This window comes from Sinohyriopsis cumingii, chromosome 3 (assembly GCF_028554795.1).
Source record: "Sinohyriopsis cumingii isolate HCF-2022 chromosome 3, ASM2855479v2, whole genome shotgun sequence".
NCBI classification, from domain to species: domain Eukaryota; kingdom Metazoa; phylum Mollusca; class Bivalvia; order Unionida; family Unionidae; genus Sinohyriopsis; species Sinohyriopsis cumingii.
In genome coordinates, this window is record NC_142963.1 from 87,571,340 (window position 1) to 87,591,778 (window position 20,439).

At 38.2% G+C, this 20,439-nt stretch overlaps 1 protein-coding gene across 1 annotated transcript in view; it reads right to left on the reverse strand.

The window, feature by feature from the left end:
- LOC149803248 (inactive rhomboid protein 1-like) overlaps positions 1-20,439 on the reverse strand; it is a 104,939-nt gene that overhangs the window by 12,259 nt on the left and 72,241 nt on the right. The window contains exons 12-14 of the mRNA XM_089952900.1: positions 13,432-13,608; positions 11,720-11,820; positions 9,037-9,190 (exon numbers count right to left, since the gene is read on the reverse strand). Of these exons, the coding sequence (XP_089809026.1) occupies positions 9,037-9,190; positions 11,720-11,820; positions 13,432-13,608 (432 nt within the window). The remainder of the gene's footprint in view (positions 1-9,036; positions 9,191-11,719; positions 11,821-13,431; positions 13,609-20,439) is intronic.

Sequence of the window (20,439 nt, forward strand, 5' to 3'; positions counted from 1 at the left end):
ACATGTACTTTAGTTAACACTTCATTCAGTAACTGAAACTTTACATTGGGAGACATGTATCGACGGTAGAGATAATCTGATTACTTACCTTATGTCACGATATGAATTAATTAAAGGTTCTGTATATATCTGAAAAACAATGTGGCCACTCATGAGGGGAACATTTTACATTTTTGTACTAATGTGCTGGTCGCGTTAGAGGGGTGGCCGTTCTTGAAGGGTACTTTTGAAAACAAACTCGTTGGTGCCAAGGGATTCTGGCTGTAAGAAGCGGGTGGCCACTGGTCATGGAGGCCGTTCAAGAGGGGGACAAATGTACAGTCCTTTCAAATGAGCATAACTGACCTGAACTGGCTACTGATCAGGTCCACTGAAAAGGCATGCAACTTGTTTCTCCCTGTATACCTAAGGCATGCAACTTGTTTCTCCCTGTATACCTAAGGCATGCAACTTCTTTCTTCCTGTATACCTAAGATATACTGGAAGTAATGTGTTGTATGATAGCAGCATCAAGGAGGTGCTAGCTAAGGGGTAAAAATTGATTTGAAATATGTCAATACCCATGAAAAATTCCACTAGGGAAGCAGGGTGAGAGATTCTGGTCAATTTACATCAACATTTACTAAGGGAAGTTCCAGTAAATATACTTGGGGCACAGGGAAAGAACTTTCAAAATGAATTATCACCGAAAGATGCAATATAAAATTCTGTATTATTTTCATATGAACTCTTTGAACAATCCCTGAGTACCATATAGGTTTAAATGGAACAGACCTAATATGTCCAACAAATCCTTACTGTGACCAATATCAGCGCTACCATTGTGCCTGAAAATGGCGCAGCAGCCTTTGATTGTTGTGGGGACTAACTGTTTCTCCTCTTAAAGCTTTAGAAAAAAGTCAGCCAATTCTGGAATCAAAACAATCAATGGGCCAATGCTGTTTGGTTTTGCATCAGTCCCTGAAAACCTGCTACTCCTCTCTGTTATATTATGTGTCTTAATTTATATGATTACAGATTGTAAGGGTCATTTAGTAAAACAACACATTAAATAGCTAATTTTGTATACTGTGGGTTTGAACTATAAAATAAGGTGATTGTGTTCATGTAAATATGTTATAGTGACCTTCTGACCTTGGAAGGTTTAGAAGAAATCTTGTTGATGAATCTGATTTTAGGTCATGGGTTTCCACCCTTGAAAACCAGGTGACCTAATTTCTATTTGACTTGCTTTTAAAGGATCTGACCTTGTTAACAAGTTAGTAATTTGAAATGATTATTAGACCCTTGTTCTGATTCTAAAATTGCATCTTAGTTTTTCATATAAGGAATGTTTTACATGAGAATTAGTAATTCCAAGCTTGATATCTGAAGAAGAATTATTTATTTTAGTTGTATTCAATTATTATTTGAGATGATTTATTCATTTCAGTTATTTATTGGAATCCCATGTTGCTCATAAACCTCAGGACTAAGTAACTATTTTGAAATTACTGTGAATTCATTTAAAGACATTTTGGATTAAATCATTGTGATACATCAATGACAGTGGTTCCAGACTTTTAGCACATCAGCACAACAGACTGAACTTCATTCGGAATGCCACTGGAATTCATCTGGAATACTCAATACTTTTGGACTTGTAATAGAACTTTCAGGACTATTTAGGATTTCAATGACCATACTATAAGCTATTTTTAATTTTTCAGTTTGTATTCAAGGGAATAAATTATTTGTTCAGTTATACAAAACTTGTTGGTTTTCACTCTTTTCTGTTAATTAGTTTCATACCATAGAGTAATAACACTCTCATGCACCTTCAAAGTGAAGGGCCTACTAGCTAAAGAGATTATCTCCATGACAGAAAAGCTTTAATTCTTTTGTTCACAAGGTTCTTTTGACAAGAGCCAAATGTGAAGGAGTAGATTGTGTGGGCAGGAATTAAACACCTGCAATCATAGTTGTATGTGCATGTTGGGTAATGCAGATTTTTCCAGTGAGTGTCTATTGCTGGATTAAGCACCCCATTCACTCAGGACTTGTCCCACCTGACAGAGGGAGGAGGGCTATAAAAATTACTTAGCATTTGTGACCATTCACTCTTGATACCAGAACTGTCGGCAGCTCCCAAATGAATAAGAGTGCATCCACGACCTATGTACTGGACTGGAGAGATGAAGGTGGGCAGCTTGTGACTCCACCTCATTGTGAACAGGTCTATGATCAGAAGAACCCAATGTGCAAAAATCCACTGAAAGATTGGTTGACAGATAGATCACTTTTTGTGAAGGGTTTGGCCAATTCTAAGCAATGAATTGGCTAAGACCACTGAGTCTGATTAGGATATGTGGGCTGTTATATTTTCATCTGTGTGCAAACCCAAACACAGGTCTGTTGATTTTTTCCCCATTCACACACTTGCAGAGGTATGCGATCATCACTGAATTGTCCACCATAATGAGGACTATCTTTTCATTTTGGTCCATCCAGAAACGAAATGTCTTTACAATGGCCATAATTCTAGAATTTTGATGTCCAGAGGTTTATCGTTTGGTCTTTCACATGGTGAAGCTGGGCAACAGATGGACTCCCCAAATGTATGAGCTGCTATTGATGCAGATCGTTAAGTTCCCATTGGGGTGATTCTAGAGGAATTCCTGTTGTGAACCATAGTTTGTTGCACCATTGATACAGGAAAGACTCTATTTCCTTCAAGATCCTGATTTGTTGATCAAGTCGATCAGAAATGTGGCACTATTCGGCTAGCAGGGCCGTCTGCAAAAATGGGATCTGAGAACATGGCTGAGGAGATCAAATCTGCCACTGCATTATGGAGACTGAATAGCTGCAAAAACTCTTGCTAAACTCCACTCCCAATTTGGTACTGACTCTTGGTTGTTTCTGTCTGGTGAGGTCTTTCACAATTTGGAATGCCTTTTTGCTGTTATTCTTTATCAGACTGTTCTCCATTTCTGTGCACTTTTGTCCAATCCAATTTTCTTTTGCTTTGCTCAAGTTTTTTCTGATATTCTTGTTTATTTCTCGGTACTTCAATGCCCCTGTTGGGTGTCTAGTGTTTTTTACTTCTCTTCGGGCATCACACAACTTCAGAATCTCTTCTGTAACCCAGGGTTTTTTCTTCGGGCGATGGAGGCCAATGATGTTCTTGGCAGTTGCTGTCATGACTGTGTTGAAGGTGTCTGTCATCTCATTGACATCACCATCCATCACAAGGAGTGGAGCAAATTTTCCTGCAATTGTGGTTTGGAATAACTTGCAGATGTTAGGGTCCTTCAGTTGTTCAAGGTTGAATTTGAGCCTGATGTTCTTTGGCTTGTTAATTTTCTTCAGCCTCACTCGGAAGTTCATAATCACGAGGTCATGATCACTCCCAACATCAGCACCTGGGAATGTCCTTGTTTTTGCTCTATTGATGCCAGATTGGTAACGGTTTTGAACCAGTATGTAGTCAATCTGGTTGTGATGGATTCCATTTGGTGAGTGCCATGTCCAGCATCGTGAAACTTTATGTTGTCCCAGGGTGTTGGCTAGTACCAAGTTGTTGTAGCTTGCGAACTCAAGCAGCCGTCTCCCTCTTTCATTGGTAAGCTCATTGCAAGAAGGTCCACAATTTACCTCCCAGTCTTTCTGAGCATCTTTGCCAACTTTGGCATTCCAGTCTCCTTGGACAATGAGGATATCTTTCTTACTGGCCGTGTTTAGAATACCCTGTAGTTTGTTGTAAAACTCCTCTATTTCTTCATCATCATGATCGGTAGTTGGAGCATAGACTTGGATAATTGTGATGTTAAAGGGAGATGCTTTCAGACGAATGGAAATGATTCTGCTAGATATGGGGCAGCATTCCAGCACAGATCCCTTGATGGCTTTGACAACCAAGAGTCAGTACCATTCAAAACAAAAATGGAAAATGCCTCACAGAAGCAAGTGACACTGCAGAAAGATGGACTGAGTATTGCAAAGAACTCTACAACCATCAGTCCACAGGAGACCCAGAGGTGCTTGAAGTTCCAAACTCCTCAAATGATGATGACTTCCCCATTCTCAAAGAAGAGGTGGAGTCAGCAATAAGAGCACTGAAGAATGGGAAGGCAGCTGGAGTAGACAACATCCCAGCTGAACTTATCAAGAATGGGGGAGAATCAGTGAAAGAGCTACTAACAAAAATCTGCAATAAGATCTGGCAGACAGGTGAATGGCCGACACAATGGACCCAGTCACTGATTATAACACTTCCCAAAAAAGGCTATCTCCAGCTGTGCCAAAATTACAGAACTATCAGTTTGATCAGCCATGCTAGTAAGGTAATGCTGAAGATCATCTTGAACAGACTGAAACCACAAGCAGAAGAAGTAATCGCTGAAGAACAGACCGGGTTCCGGAGTGGAAGAAGCACAAGAGAACAAATATTCAATCTCAGGGTTCTGTGCAAAAAGTACTCACAACACCAACAAGACATCTATCATGTGTTCATAGATTTCAAAAAGGCCTTTGACAGAGTGTGGCATAAGGCATTGTGGGCCACAATGAAGAAGTATAACATGGGTCAAAAGCTAACCAATACCATCAAGCAATTGTATGCCAAGGCTACCAGTGCAGTAATTGCCCAAGGTGCTGTTGGGGACTGGTTCCAGACAACAGTGGGAGTGCGTCAAGGTTGTCTCCTGTCACCCACACTTTTCAACATCTACTTAGAGCACATCATGAGCGAAGCCCTGGAAAACCACTGTGGGACAGTCAGCACTGGAGGGCGTAACATCACCAACCTCCGCTTTGCAGACGACATTGATGGGCTGGCAGGCAGTGAAGACGAGCTAGCCACCTTAGTGAAGAACCTGGATGAAACATCTTCCAGATTTGACATGGAGATAAGCGCTGAGAAGACAAAACTGATGACAAATAGTGGCAAACAAATCTCAGCCAAGATTAAAGTCAGAGGACATGAACTGGAAACAGTGGGCCAGTTCAAATATCTTGGTTCCATAATCACTGAAGAGGGATCAAGAGCAGAAATTTTGTCAAGAGCAGCACAAGCAATGGCAGCTTTGTCAAAGCTAAGACCCACCTGGAGAGACAAGAATATCTGTCTGAAAACTAAAATCAGACTATTGCGAGCTCTAGTCATCTCAGTCTTTTTGTACTCATGTGAGGCATGGACCCTGACAGCAGAATTACAACAAAGAATCCAGTCACTTGAAATGAGATGCTACAGAACCATCCTTGGCATCTCTTACATAGACCACATCACAAATGAAGAAGTGCGTAACACCATCAGGCGCGAAGTAGGCCAACATGAGGACCTCCTCACCACCATCCAAAAGAGAAAGCTGAAATGGTATGGTCATGTCACTAGAGCCAACAGTCTATCCACAACAGTCCTGCAGGGCAGTGTCCAGGGTGGCAGAAGGAGAGGTAGACAGAGAAAAAAGTGGACTGACAACATCACAGAATGGACCAGAAAAAGTTTTGCGGAGACACAGGCATTGGCACATGATCGAGACAAGTGGAGGGGAACTGGTCAGATGTTCAGCAGCACAGTGCCTCAACGACCACTCTAGGTCATGAGAATGATGATGATGATGATGACTCCCAATTGGAAATCAACTCTGCAAGCTTGATAAACCATGCCATGCACAACTGAGGAAGGTAAACAAGGTTGAGACTGAGACAAAAACTGCCTTAAGTAAAAACCCACCACCGCCCACTTTGTTGAGAAATATCCATCTCCTAATACCTCCTCCATCATGGAAGGGGAAGTTGATAAGGGAGTAGGTTGGATAAACAAAATCTGAATCCCTTACTAAGCAAACCTGATTTTTGTCATGAAACAAATTGATCCATGCTGTTAGAAAATGAAGGCTTCTGATCTCAACCAGAAGGACATCTGCAGGCAGTCAGGGTGGAAAGTCAATGTCAAATGTTAGGAGGCTTGGGGCAAGAGAAACCTTGTTTCTTTTCCCCTTTATTAAACTGGCTATTGAATTTAGGTGCCTGCTGCTTCCTGAAGCTGCAATGAAGTCATAACTGCTGGTTTTGAGCAATGTATGGTCCGTTATTCTTTTGCAATTCTCTCTAAAAGTAGGTGCAGGCAGCAAGGCAAATTGAAGAGGCAGTTTCAGTGATGCCTGCCTGCACACCTCCTCAATTTTCCCACCAATAGCAAAGGTGTGTCAAAAAGTGTTGAGAGAAAGGCAAAAGCATGATACATCTCAAGGGTGTTAGCCATTGTTTTGTGTGCAACCAAATTAATAACCTAGACAATATAGGCTGTAGTTGCCCATGCCTGATTGCTACCTGCTCTTTTGGCCAGTCAAACAGGTGTTTTATGAAATATCTCAACAATCACATCTAGTTCATGAAAATCAATCTAGCTTTCAAGAAGATATTACTTGTGAAACTGCATTTATCTCTATGACTGACAAGTGGCTAAAAGCCTTAGATGAACGAAATTAGATGGTTTTGTAATGTTGTTGTTTTCAAAAGGCTTTTAACCTAGTAGATCATGAAATTCTTCTTGAAAAGTTAAAAAGCTAGATATTCTTATGTGGTTCACATCTTACTTGAGCAACAGGTCTCAACAGGTATCATTCAAAATGGACACCTAACTGAAACTAAAATGATAAGTTGTGGAGTGCCACAAGGTTCTATTTTGGGGCCCTTGTTATCTGTTCTGTTCATAAATGACCTACCCCTAAAAATAGGAGATACAGTCTTATCAGTGGACATGCATGCTAATGACACTACTTTGTTTGATACTCAAAGCCACCAAGCTGAAGTTTAAAAAAACTTCAAACTGCTCTCAACAGATTTCAAATATGTGCAAGGAAAACGGTATGATCCTCAATACAGACAAAACAAAAGTCTTGTTGATACCTACATGACAGAAAAGAGCAAGACTGCAAACTGATACGCTGCATATTCTGTATGATAACACTGATCTGAAAATGATGTTTAGATAGGATTCTTGGAATATTTGTAGTCAATAACTTGCAATGTCTCATCATATAGTTTAAATTTCAAAGCAAATAAGCTCTTATATTTGGCTCCTAAAGAAAATCAAGGCATTCATTCCATTACAGAGTTACTTTGTTTGCAAAAGTTACATACAACTTCATCTTGACTACTGTAATATAATCTGGAGGAACACAACTACTACAAATATGAGAAAAAAAAAGACTCCAGGAAATGACATGTAAAATAATTCTTGATCAGCAAACAGAAAATGTTCAAACTGCAATGTTTACATTCCAAGTATTACCAATACATGAAAAAATATTTCTGAGATAGGTCAAAATAATGTACAAGGTGTTTACAAAATCTGCTCCCTCTTACCTAAACACCATTTTCGAGGAAAGAAAGTCTATGGACACCCCAAACCTAAGATCATTAAAAGGGCAAAATTTTAAAGTATACAGGCCAAAAAGAGCTATTAAAAATAACATTCCACATGATATTAAATTAGCTCCAAGCATATTTTTCTTCCACAATAGGTGTATTAGATGGATTTAAAAATACTGGTGTACTTTTTAAAGTATATATTACACCACTAACCTCCTGTGCTTCATTTCATTTCTGCAGCAATGTAGTATTTATGTGAATAGTTGTGTATTTAAATGTGTGTCTGAACATATTATTATTAGCTTGTACATATACATATTATTATTATTAGCTTGCATATATACATATTATTATTATTAGCTTGTACATATACATATTATTATTATTAGCTTGTATATATACATATTATTATTATTAGCTTGTATATAAACATATTATTATTATTAGCTTGTATATATACATATTATTATTATTAGCTTGTATATATACATAATAGCAGGACTCAAGGTAGATAAGTTTCTCATTTGTAACTAAATGAGTCACTCTCTGAATAAAAAGTCTTTATTATTACTGTCATTATTATTATTATTATTATTATTATTATCTAAAAATTGCTAAAGAAGCCAAATCTAGCACAGAGGAAGTAGCAACTATGTTTCACACAAATTTGGAGGTGTGTGCTAAAACATCTTTATCCACCTTATAAAACAGCAAATTAGTCACATTGATCATCACAGTGTTCAAAGATGGCAGCTCAATACCGAAGACTGGTACCAGTGTGGAGAGAGAATGTCTCTGGAAGCCTTGGAAGTAAGTGATCCCAAATTTTAACACTGAGGCAGTCAGATAATTCCTTGACCTTTGCCAACTATGGAAGAAGACAGAAGGATGGCAGCATATATCTTCCAAATCCATACAAGACTGACCTTTTGGGCATGACTTGCAGCTGATGGGGCGGGGCAATTAGAAATTGGCATTTGATCTGTAGATACCCTCACAATTGCTTTAAAACTGTATTCAGTTCACTCCACTGTAGAATTGGACAGAATTAAAAAAAAACAAAGTCAAGAAACTGAAAAAATTCACATAATTATCAACTCATTTAACAAAATAATAACTGCAATATGTAGTAATAACCTTTACATTCGGCACTATACCAATTTTGTTGATGGATGGTCAATCCACAGGATAGAACTTGCATTTTATGAGGAGTATGGGATATGATGAACCTAATGCCCAGCAAAAAAATGAATAAACAACCACAGCTGTATTGTGGTGGTAAGGAGCAGTATGGAGAAGGGTTGGGAAGAGTTTCATTCCTTTGCCTAAACAGTACACATTTGGTATCTTCCCACAGCTGATGGATTTGAGAGGCAGCAGAGCTTCTTTCCAAATGTGATAAGGGAATGTATTCAGAGGAGAATTCTGTTTAAACATAATAATATCACTAGTCCCTTGACGATCCTTAAAAGTTCTACCTCATCAAGATTTCACTATTTTCCATGGGGTGTCAATTTTCATTGTTTTTGAGGTTGCTACAAACCACAAATTTAAACACCCTACAAACAATGACCTATGTGTTGCAAAAACATGAAAATTTACACCAATGAAAATGCATGAATTTAAGGTATACAGGTTTAAGCTAAGCTAGATTAGCAATGTTTTTTTGAATCTCACATCCACTTGGTAGGGTACAAATATGCAACTGGCCAGATTCCCAGCAATTCCAGATCCCATGTAGATGATAGTCATCCTGATGGCTCCCGTCAGCTTCTCCATGTCTCGCATTATCAAGACCTGGAACCCTATTGTGATTATCAGGTGGAAAAGTCTGTAAATAAATATGTAGCTTTTAGAATAGCTGCAAGTCTGCTTTTATTCTGATTTGTGCATGTTCAAATGTCAAACTCATTCCAACTTAAAGGACATTTTGGCAGATCTGATACTTTTCAGTGATTAATTTTTGTAAAATAAAATTGGTGTTAATCTATTTTATTTCATTCTTTTAAGGGACCTTTGAATTACTAGTGAACATGAAAAATATTCTAAAACCATAACATAACAAGAATAAAATCCAGCCGTCTATAGTAATATTAATCTATCATGTAGGCCAATTACAAGTAGTCAATTTTAAGTCCTTTAATAAAAGAACAGAATCTCTCAATGTCCAAGTGCTAGATTTTTGTATACATGTCTGCCACTACTGACTTGGGGAAAGTAATGATTGCATCAGGCACACACATTGTGATGGCGGACGCAAGTATCCAATTCCAGTCACCTATCTTCTATACTCACTTATAATGAGTCCAACTGTAAAGTGCACAAACCCAGATCTGCCAGAGCATAATGTGGTGGCAGATCTGGGTCTATACAGTTTGTTAGGAGTAATCATTATAACAAATAGTACAGACACTGAGCTGCAGAAAAATCTGTTAGAAGTAATCAATAGACCCTAATCTGCAGGTTCATTATACTACGGCATATCAGGATCTTTGTTGCTTGCAATTTGACTTGACTTTTAAGCAATTATATATGGTATCTTTATTCCATTTTTAATGTCACACAGTTTTAATTGATATATGCACAAATGATAACTGCATGTCTATGAATACAAATTCATAAATTATCTCACCAATCATGACAAATAATTCCAGGCATACTATAACCTTCTACAACATCAACATGACTGACAAAGTTGGGCAATAAGCCTCTTAATTCTTCTTCAATTGTTTACTTGATTATTTTGAACAGATTATCTTTATGAAAAAAGAATGAAAGTCCAAGCACAATTAATATGTTATCTTCTGATAAGAGTTACTTCCACAATATAGAAAGCACGGGTGCCATTCTCAGGTATTTGGTGTAAGATGAAATAACTAGTAAAAAAAAAACAACTCATCATATCACAGTTGAATTTTTTATGAATAAAACAATAGAAAAGGATACATTTAATATGTTAATGATCAAGGTTCCGGATCATACACATAACCACTGGTTATTGGTGGTTAACAAATATGGACATCATGTCATGGCACAAAGACAGAAGTATAGTTGACAACAAATCTATTCAATTAAGTTCATAATTTTTCTTTGGTATTCTGATTCAGATACAGTTAACATGTGACTTTCCAAAGATACTGTAATGTTCCATATTTCAGTACTTTTAATATGGCCAAAGGAGATCCTAATGGAGCAAGATTTGGGTATCCTGGCAAGTTTTGGTTCCCTGCATGATTGGGTACCCTGTCTGATTTGGGTTCCTTGCAGGGTTAGGTACCTTGCCACGATTTGGGTAGCCTGCCTCATTTGGGTTTCTTGCAGGGTTGGGTACCTTGCCACGATTTGGGTACTCTGCCAAGATTTGGGAAGCCTGCCTGATTTGGGTTTCCTGCAGGTTTGGGTACCCTGCTTGGTTTGGGTACCTAGCCAGGATTTGGCAGTGTGATGTTAGACATCTGAAGTGGCATGACAAACATTCTGGGTGTTCAGATAAATGTATCATATAAATCTTCCAGACTGAGGGGCCACATATGGGGTTTAAATAAATCAATAATACAAACAGACATGGTCTAGTATGTATGCATGCATTTATGTTTTAATGGCATGTCAACACAACAACACTGATGTCGTGTGGATGAAGTCTTAAAATTGATAATATAAAAAAATAAAAATAAAAGCTAAAATATAAAGATTCTAAAATGGTCTTGATAAAAATACAGGAAAAATATTAATAGAAACAGGCAATCTAAAAACATTACTCTTAAATGCCTCTCACTGAGGGTAAATACTGCAAGTTTACTATTGACAACTAAATGCATCTCCTTCATTTACCACATAAATGTGCACATTGTTCTGGACTTTCATGTTTTTGAAGAGTAATGTTAATTGTCTGTAATACCACTAACACTCTGTATTACTCAACAAAGCAAACTGATATATTAATAAAATGACAGAGAAATGTTAAAAATGCTCTCCAAATAATGATAGGTAAGTTAATGATTCCAGTCAGTAATCCCATTAAACAACAGTAAAAATTCATATCAGTAATCTCATTAAACAACATTAAACATTCACATCAGTAATCCCATTATTCATACAAACATTAAACATTCATATCAGTAATCCCATTAAACATTCATATCAGTATTCCCATTAAACATTCATATCAGTAATCCCATTAAACAAAACAAATTTAATGTTTGTACCAGAAAGAGGGGAGCTCTGAGGATGAATACAGAATAAAATTACTTCTTTAAAAACACACACACACACACACACACACACACATAGAGGCTTCTGACTGGCCAAACTTGGATGATATTACTGTGAAAATTATTTAAGCTGTCAGCATATGACATACCCTCCATGAAGGAAAAGTGATGTCCACAGTCTGTAGAACTGATCTGGTGTGTTTTGCTCAGAGAACGGAATCATCCCACATATGTCCTTCATACAAGAAACCTGCCGGACAAATAGGTTGGCAATTAAACAATTAAAGATTCAATGATCCCTTAATATAAAGTCCCTTCATGTGACACTGCCTCTCATATAAACTTTAATGGGCAGAGATTTTATTTCATCAGCTTTATTTAATTCTATCATTTCTACTCATTTACTGTTCCTTCAGTTCTTGGCTGATAAGAACTAGTTATAAGTTGTACCATGGGTTTATTTTCACTGTACATTTTCAGGTCTCCCATAACTGGCATTACAATACAGGAGTACTGTAGACTTTCATGACTCTGTGATTAGTGTTATAATGAATTCTGTACACTTTTATTACTCCCATGATCAGTGTTATAATGAATTCTGTACACTTTTATTACTCCCATGATCAGTGTTATAATGATTTCTGTACACTTTTATTACTCCCATGATCAGTGTTATAATGATTTCTGTACACTTTTATTACTCCCATGATCAGTGTTATAATGATTTCTGTACACTTTTATTACTCCCATGATCAGTGTTATAATGAATTCTGTACACTTTTATTACTCCCATGATCAGTGTTATAATGATTTCTGTACACTTTTATTACTCCCATGATCAGTGTTATAATGATTTCTGTACACTTTTATTACTCCCATGATCAGTGTTATAATGATTTCTGTACACTTTTATTACTCCCATGATCAGTGTTATAATGATTTCTGTACACTTTTATTACTCCCATGATCAGTGTTATAATGATTTCTGTACACTTTTATTACTCCCATGATCAGTGTTATAATGATTTCTGCACACTTTCATGATTGTCATAATCAGTGTTACAATCTTTGAGTACTGACAACTTTTATGATTCCCATTATCAATGTATAACGAGGGAGCAATGTCTAAAGTTTGCAGAGTACAAATGTTTTCCCATTTGTTTCAGCAAATACTGTGAATTTCCTATTTGTGTATCCATTTTTTATTGGTGGTTGCTACAGAAAATGAATTTTAAGACACCACCCTCCGGTACATAGAAAAATGTAAATTTTTACCAAACAGAACCCTGCAGTACAGACAAATATGTCAATCTTTACAAACTGAACCCTCCAGTACAGACAAAAATGTCAATCTTTACAAACTGAACCCTCCAGTACAGACAAAAATGTCAATCTTTACAAACTGAACCCTCCAGTACAGACAAAAATGGCAATTTTTACCAAATCATGACAAATAACAGCCATAAAAGGAAATGAATTCACAATGCAAAATGGAACATTTAAAATAATTTAGATTTTAACTTCCAAATACTGATCAATATACATCATAAATAATTATCTGTCTTTAAATTATACAAAAAACAATCTTTCTTAAGACAGAAAACTATGCTTTACTGGTTCATGCAATTCAGAGAAATAGTTAACACCCCAAATCACATGTTTAAAACTGTCTGGTTGTGTAAATGATCATTCACGTCTTAAAGACTGGTCAAGATATATTTGAGTGTAAAATTAAATTCAAAAGCTACAGAAATAATAATGATTAATGCTCTTACTTATTATAAGTATTAAAATCACACAAAAACTTCCGCATAAAAATAAATGCAGCAAAATCCAAAGTTACAACAGAAGACAGGACAACCTGTGAACAAAGGAATGCCTCCTCATGGTAATATCCCCTGACAAAATTGCAGTGCTCTCGGGTAGTTATCATGCACTCTCCTTGGATGCCATGACAACATGGGCGACCAGAAATCTCACATGACATGTGTCGGTCTGTCTGAATTGTAGCATTCGGTTTGCTGGTTTCCTTACACAGCTGAAAACAGATGTAAATAATTTAAATAAGACTTTCAAAAGCTGATGTTATAGAATCCCCTCTGATATCAAATTTTGTAAATGCTTTGGCAGAGAGACCATTTATTACAGTAGATGACAAAAAAATGTAAAAAAAAACTCTAGATAATACCAAAGATTATGAGTACTGCCACCATACTGCAGTATGTCACTTTAAATCAGCTTGTGCTGAAAATTGTCACAGCCCTGTCAAATGTTGATCTCAAGAATTAGAAAACTGTCATAGCCTTGTCAAATGTTAATCTCAAGAATTTTGAAAATTGTCATAACCTTGTCAAAAGCTCCTCAAGAAGTTTGAAAACTGTCATAATCTTGTCAAAAGTTCAAGAAGTTTGAAAATTGTCATAGCCTTGTCTAAAGTTCCTCAAGAAGTTTGAAAATTGTCATAGCCTTGTCTAAAGTTCCTCAAGAAGTTTGAAAATTGTCATAGCCTTGTCTAAAGTTCCTCAAGAAGTTTGAAAAGTGTCATAGCCTTGTCTAAAGTTCCTCAAGAAGTTTGAAAATTGTCATAGCCTTGTCTAAAGTTCCTCAAGAAGTTTGAAAACTGTCATAATCTTGTCAAAAGTTCAAGAAGTTTGAAAATTGTCATAGCCTTGTCTAAAGTTCCTCAAGAAGTTTGAAAATTGTCATAGCCTTGTCTAAAGTTCCTCAAGAAGTTTGAAAAGTGTCATAGCCTTGTCTAAAGTTCCTCAAGAAGTTTGAAAATTGTCATAGCCTTGTCTAAAGTTCCTCAAGAAGTTTGAAAACTGTCATAATCTTGTCAAAAGTTCAAGAAGTTTGAAAACTGTCATAGCCTTGTCTAAAGTTCCTCAAGAAGTTTGAAAATCAAACTTGATTTGCACATGAGTGATGTAAATCTGTTGATCAAAGTTGATTCCAATCTACAGTGTTACTTAAAAAATTCTTGAGGGAAGATATTATCACATGGTTCGATTGTATTTATCATTGCAGACATCTGAAAGCTCTTTGTTTGGACTGGAAGACATATTTAGGTTGCAGATATTGATGGCTGCATTCACAAAATTTGATTGCACTTAGTCCTTCTGAAATTACTGTGTGAAAGTAATTTAATTAGGTAATACTTACCTGCTACAATTACACTGCTATCTCCTTTCCTGGCACTAGTCCCCAGTCCAAGCTGAAAGATTCTCTACTCCATTCAGTAATTAGAAGTCTAGAACAAAAGTAATGCAGTCCCAGTCCAATGTCTTAGTTACATCTGTTCATTCTCGGGCAAAGACTAAACTATAGGACATCAGGGTGGGAAAGGAGAAAGGAACCCAGTAATAATAGCAGGTAAATATTACATAATTAAAATAAATTTTATCCTTCCCCCTTGGAAACTACAGTTTAATAGCAGAAATAAATTACCTGCTCTTATTACACTGCTGATTTTGTCAGTCTGGATGAAGACTGATGGACCCATGTCAGCTGTCAAGAAAAACTTACCATCACTTTCAGGAAAATGCTAATGCAGTCTGGAAAATGACTTTTTGACAACTTGTTGATCTGACATAATCAGCCCTAATGCATAAGTGCCACTAAATAGGGGTAGAACTAAGAGAAAGTGGAATGAAAATACCAAAAGGTGACACTAATTTTATTACTGAGAGTGGAATGATTAATAAAGGCTCAAGGTCTAACAACAGCCCAAACCTGATGGACTTCGATTCTCAGGAAAGAAATATCTCTCCCAGTGAGACTGATAGGTTCTTGATAATCAAACAAATCAATCTAGATGTGGTGGTTGCTGAGATATCAGAAGTAATTTTGAGAGGGACCAAGGGATGTTTCCTACCAATTCTTTTCCCATTTGATTTAGACAAATGGAAAAGTAAGGCTTTGTAAAGAAAAAAAAAGTCTTATATTCACCCCTAGCAAAAATGCAACTTAGATATCCCAGCGATTTGAACTGGCCGAAGGAATTCTATTCTTGGTCAGAAAACATGGCTAATACAGTGGAGAGACTAACTTGTAGTTGCCATTGAAACAAAGGCTAACCCACTCCACAGACAAGATATAAAATTCACTCCTTTTCCAAACCAGTGTTAACAAAAGAAGGAAGAAGCCTCATCATTGCTAGGTGAGACATCCCTGACCAAATTGTGATAAGGAAATATCCTACGGAACAGTCCCATAAAGTCTCAGCAAAATTCATTTAACCATTCATGAGATGTTAAAGATAGGTTTCCCAAATGATTACTATGGAAGTCACACCATTGTTAGGGAAGCAAATCCACACACAATTCTGATAAAGCTTATTCTAAGAAATATACATATTAAGCTTGGTTAAAAATGGCTCAGCCATTCTAAAGATGTTGAAAATAGATCTTCCAACTAGTTGCAGTGTAAGCCACACCATTGCTGGGGAAACGACCCCAGATAAAATTTTGATTCCAACCAAGTCTGAGTAAAATTCACTTAAGAATTCAGAAGCAGTTCAAACAGATTTTTCCATATGGTTGATTTTGAAGCCATGCTATTGCAAGGGAAGCCACCTCAGACACAATTTTTATGCCATGGTGGCTCCCATGGTGATCATACTGGATGACAGATCAACACCATCTTGATTTAGTAGCCATAATAATAAGTTTTCTGGTGAAAACCCAATGTTGAAAGGCTTTTTTATATCTAGAAAGATAAGATTTTAAATATGGCGGCAATGCTGAACATCTAATCAGGACATTTCTTTTCAAGACCAACTAGAAACCATATGAAGTCTTCTGTTGAAAACCCTATGCTCATATGACCTTCCATTCTTGAGATGACTGCTCTGGTGGAATAGTGGTTAGAGTGTCTGCCATGGATGTGGGAGGTCGTGGATTCGAACCCCAGTCAAGTCATACCAAAAACATAAAAATGTTACTAACAGCTGCATTGCTAGGTGCTCAGAATTAAGATATTAGTGTTGGGACTGGTTGGCCTAGTATCAGGATAATGTGACTAGGTGGGACATGATGCTACATGTCTGTGGCATGATGCCTCAGTGCTAGACATCACATTAAACCGCCACATGCAGATATTGTAGTGATATGACTGATTTTTTTTTTAAAGCTACGTTTAAAGTCCAAATCACACACACACACCTATCATGAGATGTAGCAGTAAGATTTTCAAGATGGCCATGTGGTGGTTATATCGGAAGTTTGGGCAGAACCATTTTCATTTAAGATGAGCAAGACATCATAAGAAATCTTCTGGTGAAAACTCCATGATGATATAACTTTCTGTTCAGGAGGAGTAGCAATAAGATTTTAAAGATGGCTACCATTGCAGCCATACTGGATGTGAAGCATGCAATGTTTTCATTTACAATCAGCTAGATATCACAAAAGGGGTACACTACTACAGAAAGTATGTACTTCTGAGAAGGTGACAGGTGTAAGTCAAAATTGGTCAGCTGGTATAATAGCTCTTTGTCATGACATGAAGCCTGAAAGTGTCTGATGTCTTGGAGCCTTTGATTGTAGCTCTCTATATTCAAAAAGCCTGATAAGTCAACCAAAAGTGGGTTTGAGGCCCTAAAGGATGATGATGCTAAACTTGCGCTCTGAAAATGTATAATTTTGCTTTGAAGGCCTTCGAAGTGGAGGACTGTATTAGCCTGCAAAATTCTCCACAACTGAGGTCATGAAGATTAAGCCTGAACAAGCAGGGATGAAATAAACATGAGGGCAGCTGTGTGAACTGCCCCAATGGTATTTTCCTCAGAATGACTGTTGATCAACTAAGCAGACTATTCACTCAAAATTTGTTCTGACCCATCAATAGCTGTACCAAAAGTGTAGGTGGTTGGGTGGTGGCTAGACATAGGCTTAAAATTCCTCCCAAATGACTGTTAGTGCACCATGGATCAGAGGCTTCTGGGTCTGGGGCTAGAAACACAACGTGGGCAATTTGTGTTTCTATTTTGTTATAAAAAGGCATTGCCATGAAATTATTCACAAGCTTAAAGGTGGCTGCAATGTTTTGACCTAACGTCTGAAGCTGAATAATACATGTGTCTGAATGTGCTTGACACCAGCATGACAAAAATGTCACTGGTAGCTGGCTTTCAGAAAGGAAATGCCTTAAAATTGCTCCGATCACAGAACTTACCTAATCAACAGACTGATACTTTCTTAGCCTTAAAGCCTTGGCTTGCAGTTAGTGGTGATGAGCATTTGAAAGTCAGCAATACGTGATATATTTTCTTAATAGCCACTTTAAAGCTTAACTAAGTCTGTTCCATTATTAGATCTGAGTATGCTAAGTCATCAATGTTCCATGCAGTTACTGTGGAGGTTGTTCATCACTTACTGTGTCATGGTATCTGACAGATAAGCCATTAACATATTACTTGCAGACTGAATCAGTGGCAGAGGAAGTGCTACAGTACAGCTGGATGTAGAATTCGCTGGAAGGTCAGCTGAATTGTTGGCTCATTTGCCAGCTGGACAATATGCATGGCTCTCAGCTGGATGGTCAGCTCTGTAACCACCCATTTAGAATGTGTGGCAAAGCAGGTGAAGTGGTCAAACTAATCTACATATGTTTGTGTTTTTGATACCCTGGAACTATTGACCACCATGCAGAATGTTATGCTGAAGTGATGGACCTCTGGTTTCTAACATCAGGTACAGCTGGCCAGATGGCTGGACAGCAGCCAAAGTGGCAGCATATGGCATGAAAGAATAATGATCATCACGATCTGATATATACAAGTGCCCAGAATCACTGGCTCAAAGGTCACTAGGCTGTCTCTATATTGTAATGGGAACACTCCCCCATCAACTCTAAACCATCCCGGAAGGTATGAAATGGATGTAAAGACCAACTCTATCTCATTGCCAGCACCTGTATTGTCACTTCCTGTATCAGTCAACTAGTCTGTAACTATCAGCATCCTAGAACAATGCATGGATGGCAACTCTGCAACCCATTGTTCCAGATGTAATGGTCATAGTCAGCCTTTTTTTGCATCATTTTGATAGAGAGGGTACACCATCATGATTACCCCCACTACATCCAGGTTGATCAAAGTGTGCCAAAAATGAAGAAGTTTGACAGGCTCTTGGTGGATGACTGGGTAGGCAACTAATGGCAATTGTTTAGAGCCTTGGGGAAGGAGAACCCTTTGATTGAACTCCCTCAGGAATCAAGGAGCCTGTTGCCACTTGTAATTCCATTGAGATCAAAAGTGCAGCTGAGCAGTGTTCAGTCTCCTTTTTATTGTCAACAACTGTCTCTCAACAACTCTCAATTGCTCTCAAGACTGGTACAGCCAGAACAATGGAGAAGGTGACAATATACAGTGGAGGCACTGTTTGTGCTACCTTCCTCCATATATATAAATTTTACCTCTAAACAGCAATGGAGTAGCATGGGCATAGAATGGAGAACCAAGGAATGGCGCAACTTCAGTGATAATGTGTGGAAACACATCTAGTCTCAGAAGTTCAAAATATACTTGTCATCAGGATGTTAGCCACTGAATGGTGCAAAGCCCCATTAATTACTTTGGTAATATTGGCCATGAACTCCCTTGCATGATAACTGCCCAAATTCCCATCAAGACAAAAAAATGCTAGCAATAAAGACCAAATATTGGTGAAGTTGCCATCATATTCCACACTAGCCTTTAGGTCGAGCATAGTGTTGTGGAGCACTACGAGCACAACAAGGCATGTAGGACATCCTGGTCATCCACTGCACTCAACTCCATCTCCAGCCGTCTCAACTTTGGTATGCTGCTGGACTCAGCTGGTTTTGGGGGGATAAAGTGAGGTCGACAAACTGCGCAACTCTTCCTCACTTAAAACAAAGTTACCATGCAAGTCACTCTTGTCATTCACCCATCCCATTTTATCACACACTAAAGTCCTGTGGTGACAAAAAAGTGATGAAGTGGCAGGTGTGGGTACACTAGCATGCAGCTCAAGCCATTAGGGTTGTTCACCACTGACACAGAGCAGTAGTGGAGTCTGGCAGCTGCCCTGAGCGACTGAGCTGCCCTCTTCAGGAATGCACTGTTCACCTCTTTGGAATGAGGAAGGGACTAGGAAAGGTGCCCTAAACATTGCCTGATCTAAACCTCCCTAGCTAGCTTTTCATGGCTGATGGGGACCCTACTCCAGCGGTTGATATACAAAGAATAAATTAAGGATTGTTCCTCTCACACTTGGCGCATGGTATGTGTGCACCTTACTAGACAGAGAGGAAAGACCCCTGAGGAGAACCGCCCTAATAGGAAAGGAACTCGCCAGACACAACATGGACATTGCTGCCTTGAGCAAGACCTGGCTTACAAGAGAAGACAAACTCTGTGAAAGGGGCTCTGGAATCACTTTATTTTGGAGCAGCCAAGGAAGTGAAGAGCACCGTGAGGCTGGTGTTGGCTTTGCAGTGAAGACAGCACTGATTGGCAAATTGGCTGGACCTCCCAAGGGAGTAAAGGACAGACTCATCACCATGAAACTCCCCTCCTGTCTGGAAGAAAGCACCTTACCATCATCAGTTGCTACACTCCAAACATGACCAACCCGTATAAAGTGAAAGTCAAGTTCTATGAGGATCCTCATTCTGTCATTCTGATGTTCCAATGGCAGATAAGCTCATCATTCTTGGCAACTTCATTGCAAGAGTAGGCTGTGAACACGTTGTTTGGGATGGAGTACTAGGAAAGCATGGAGTGGGTCACTGTAATAGCAACAGTCTCCTTTTGCTCCAGCCTTGCACTGAGCATGAACTGCTGCTGATCACCAGTACAGTATTTCGCCTCCCTACCCATAACCGGATGTCATGGATGCACCCT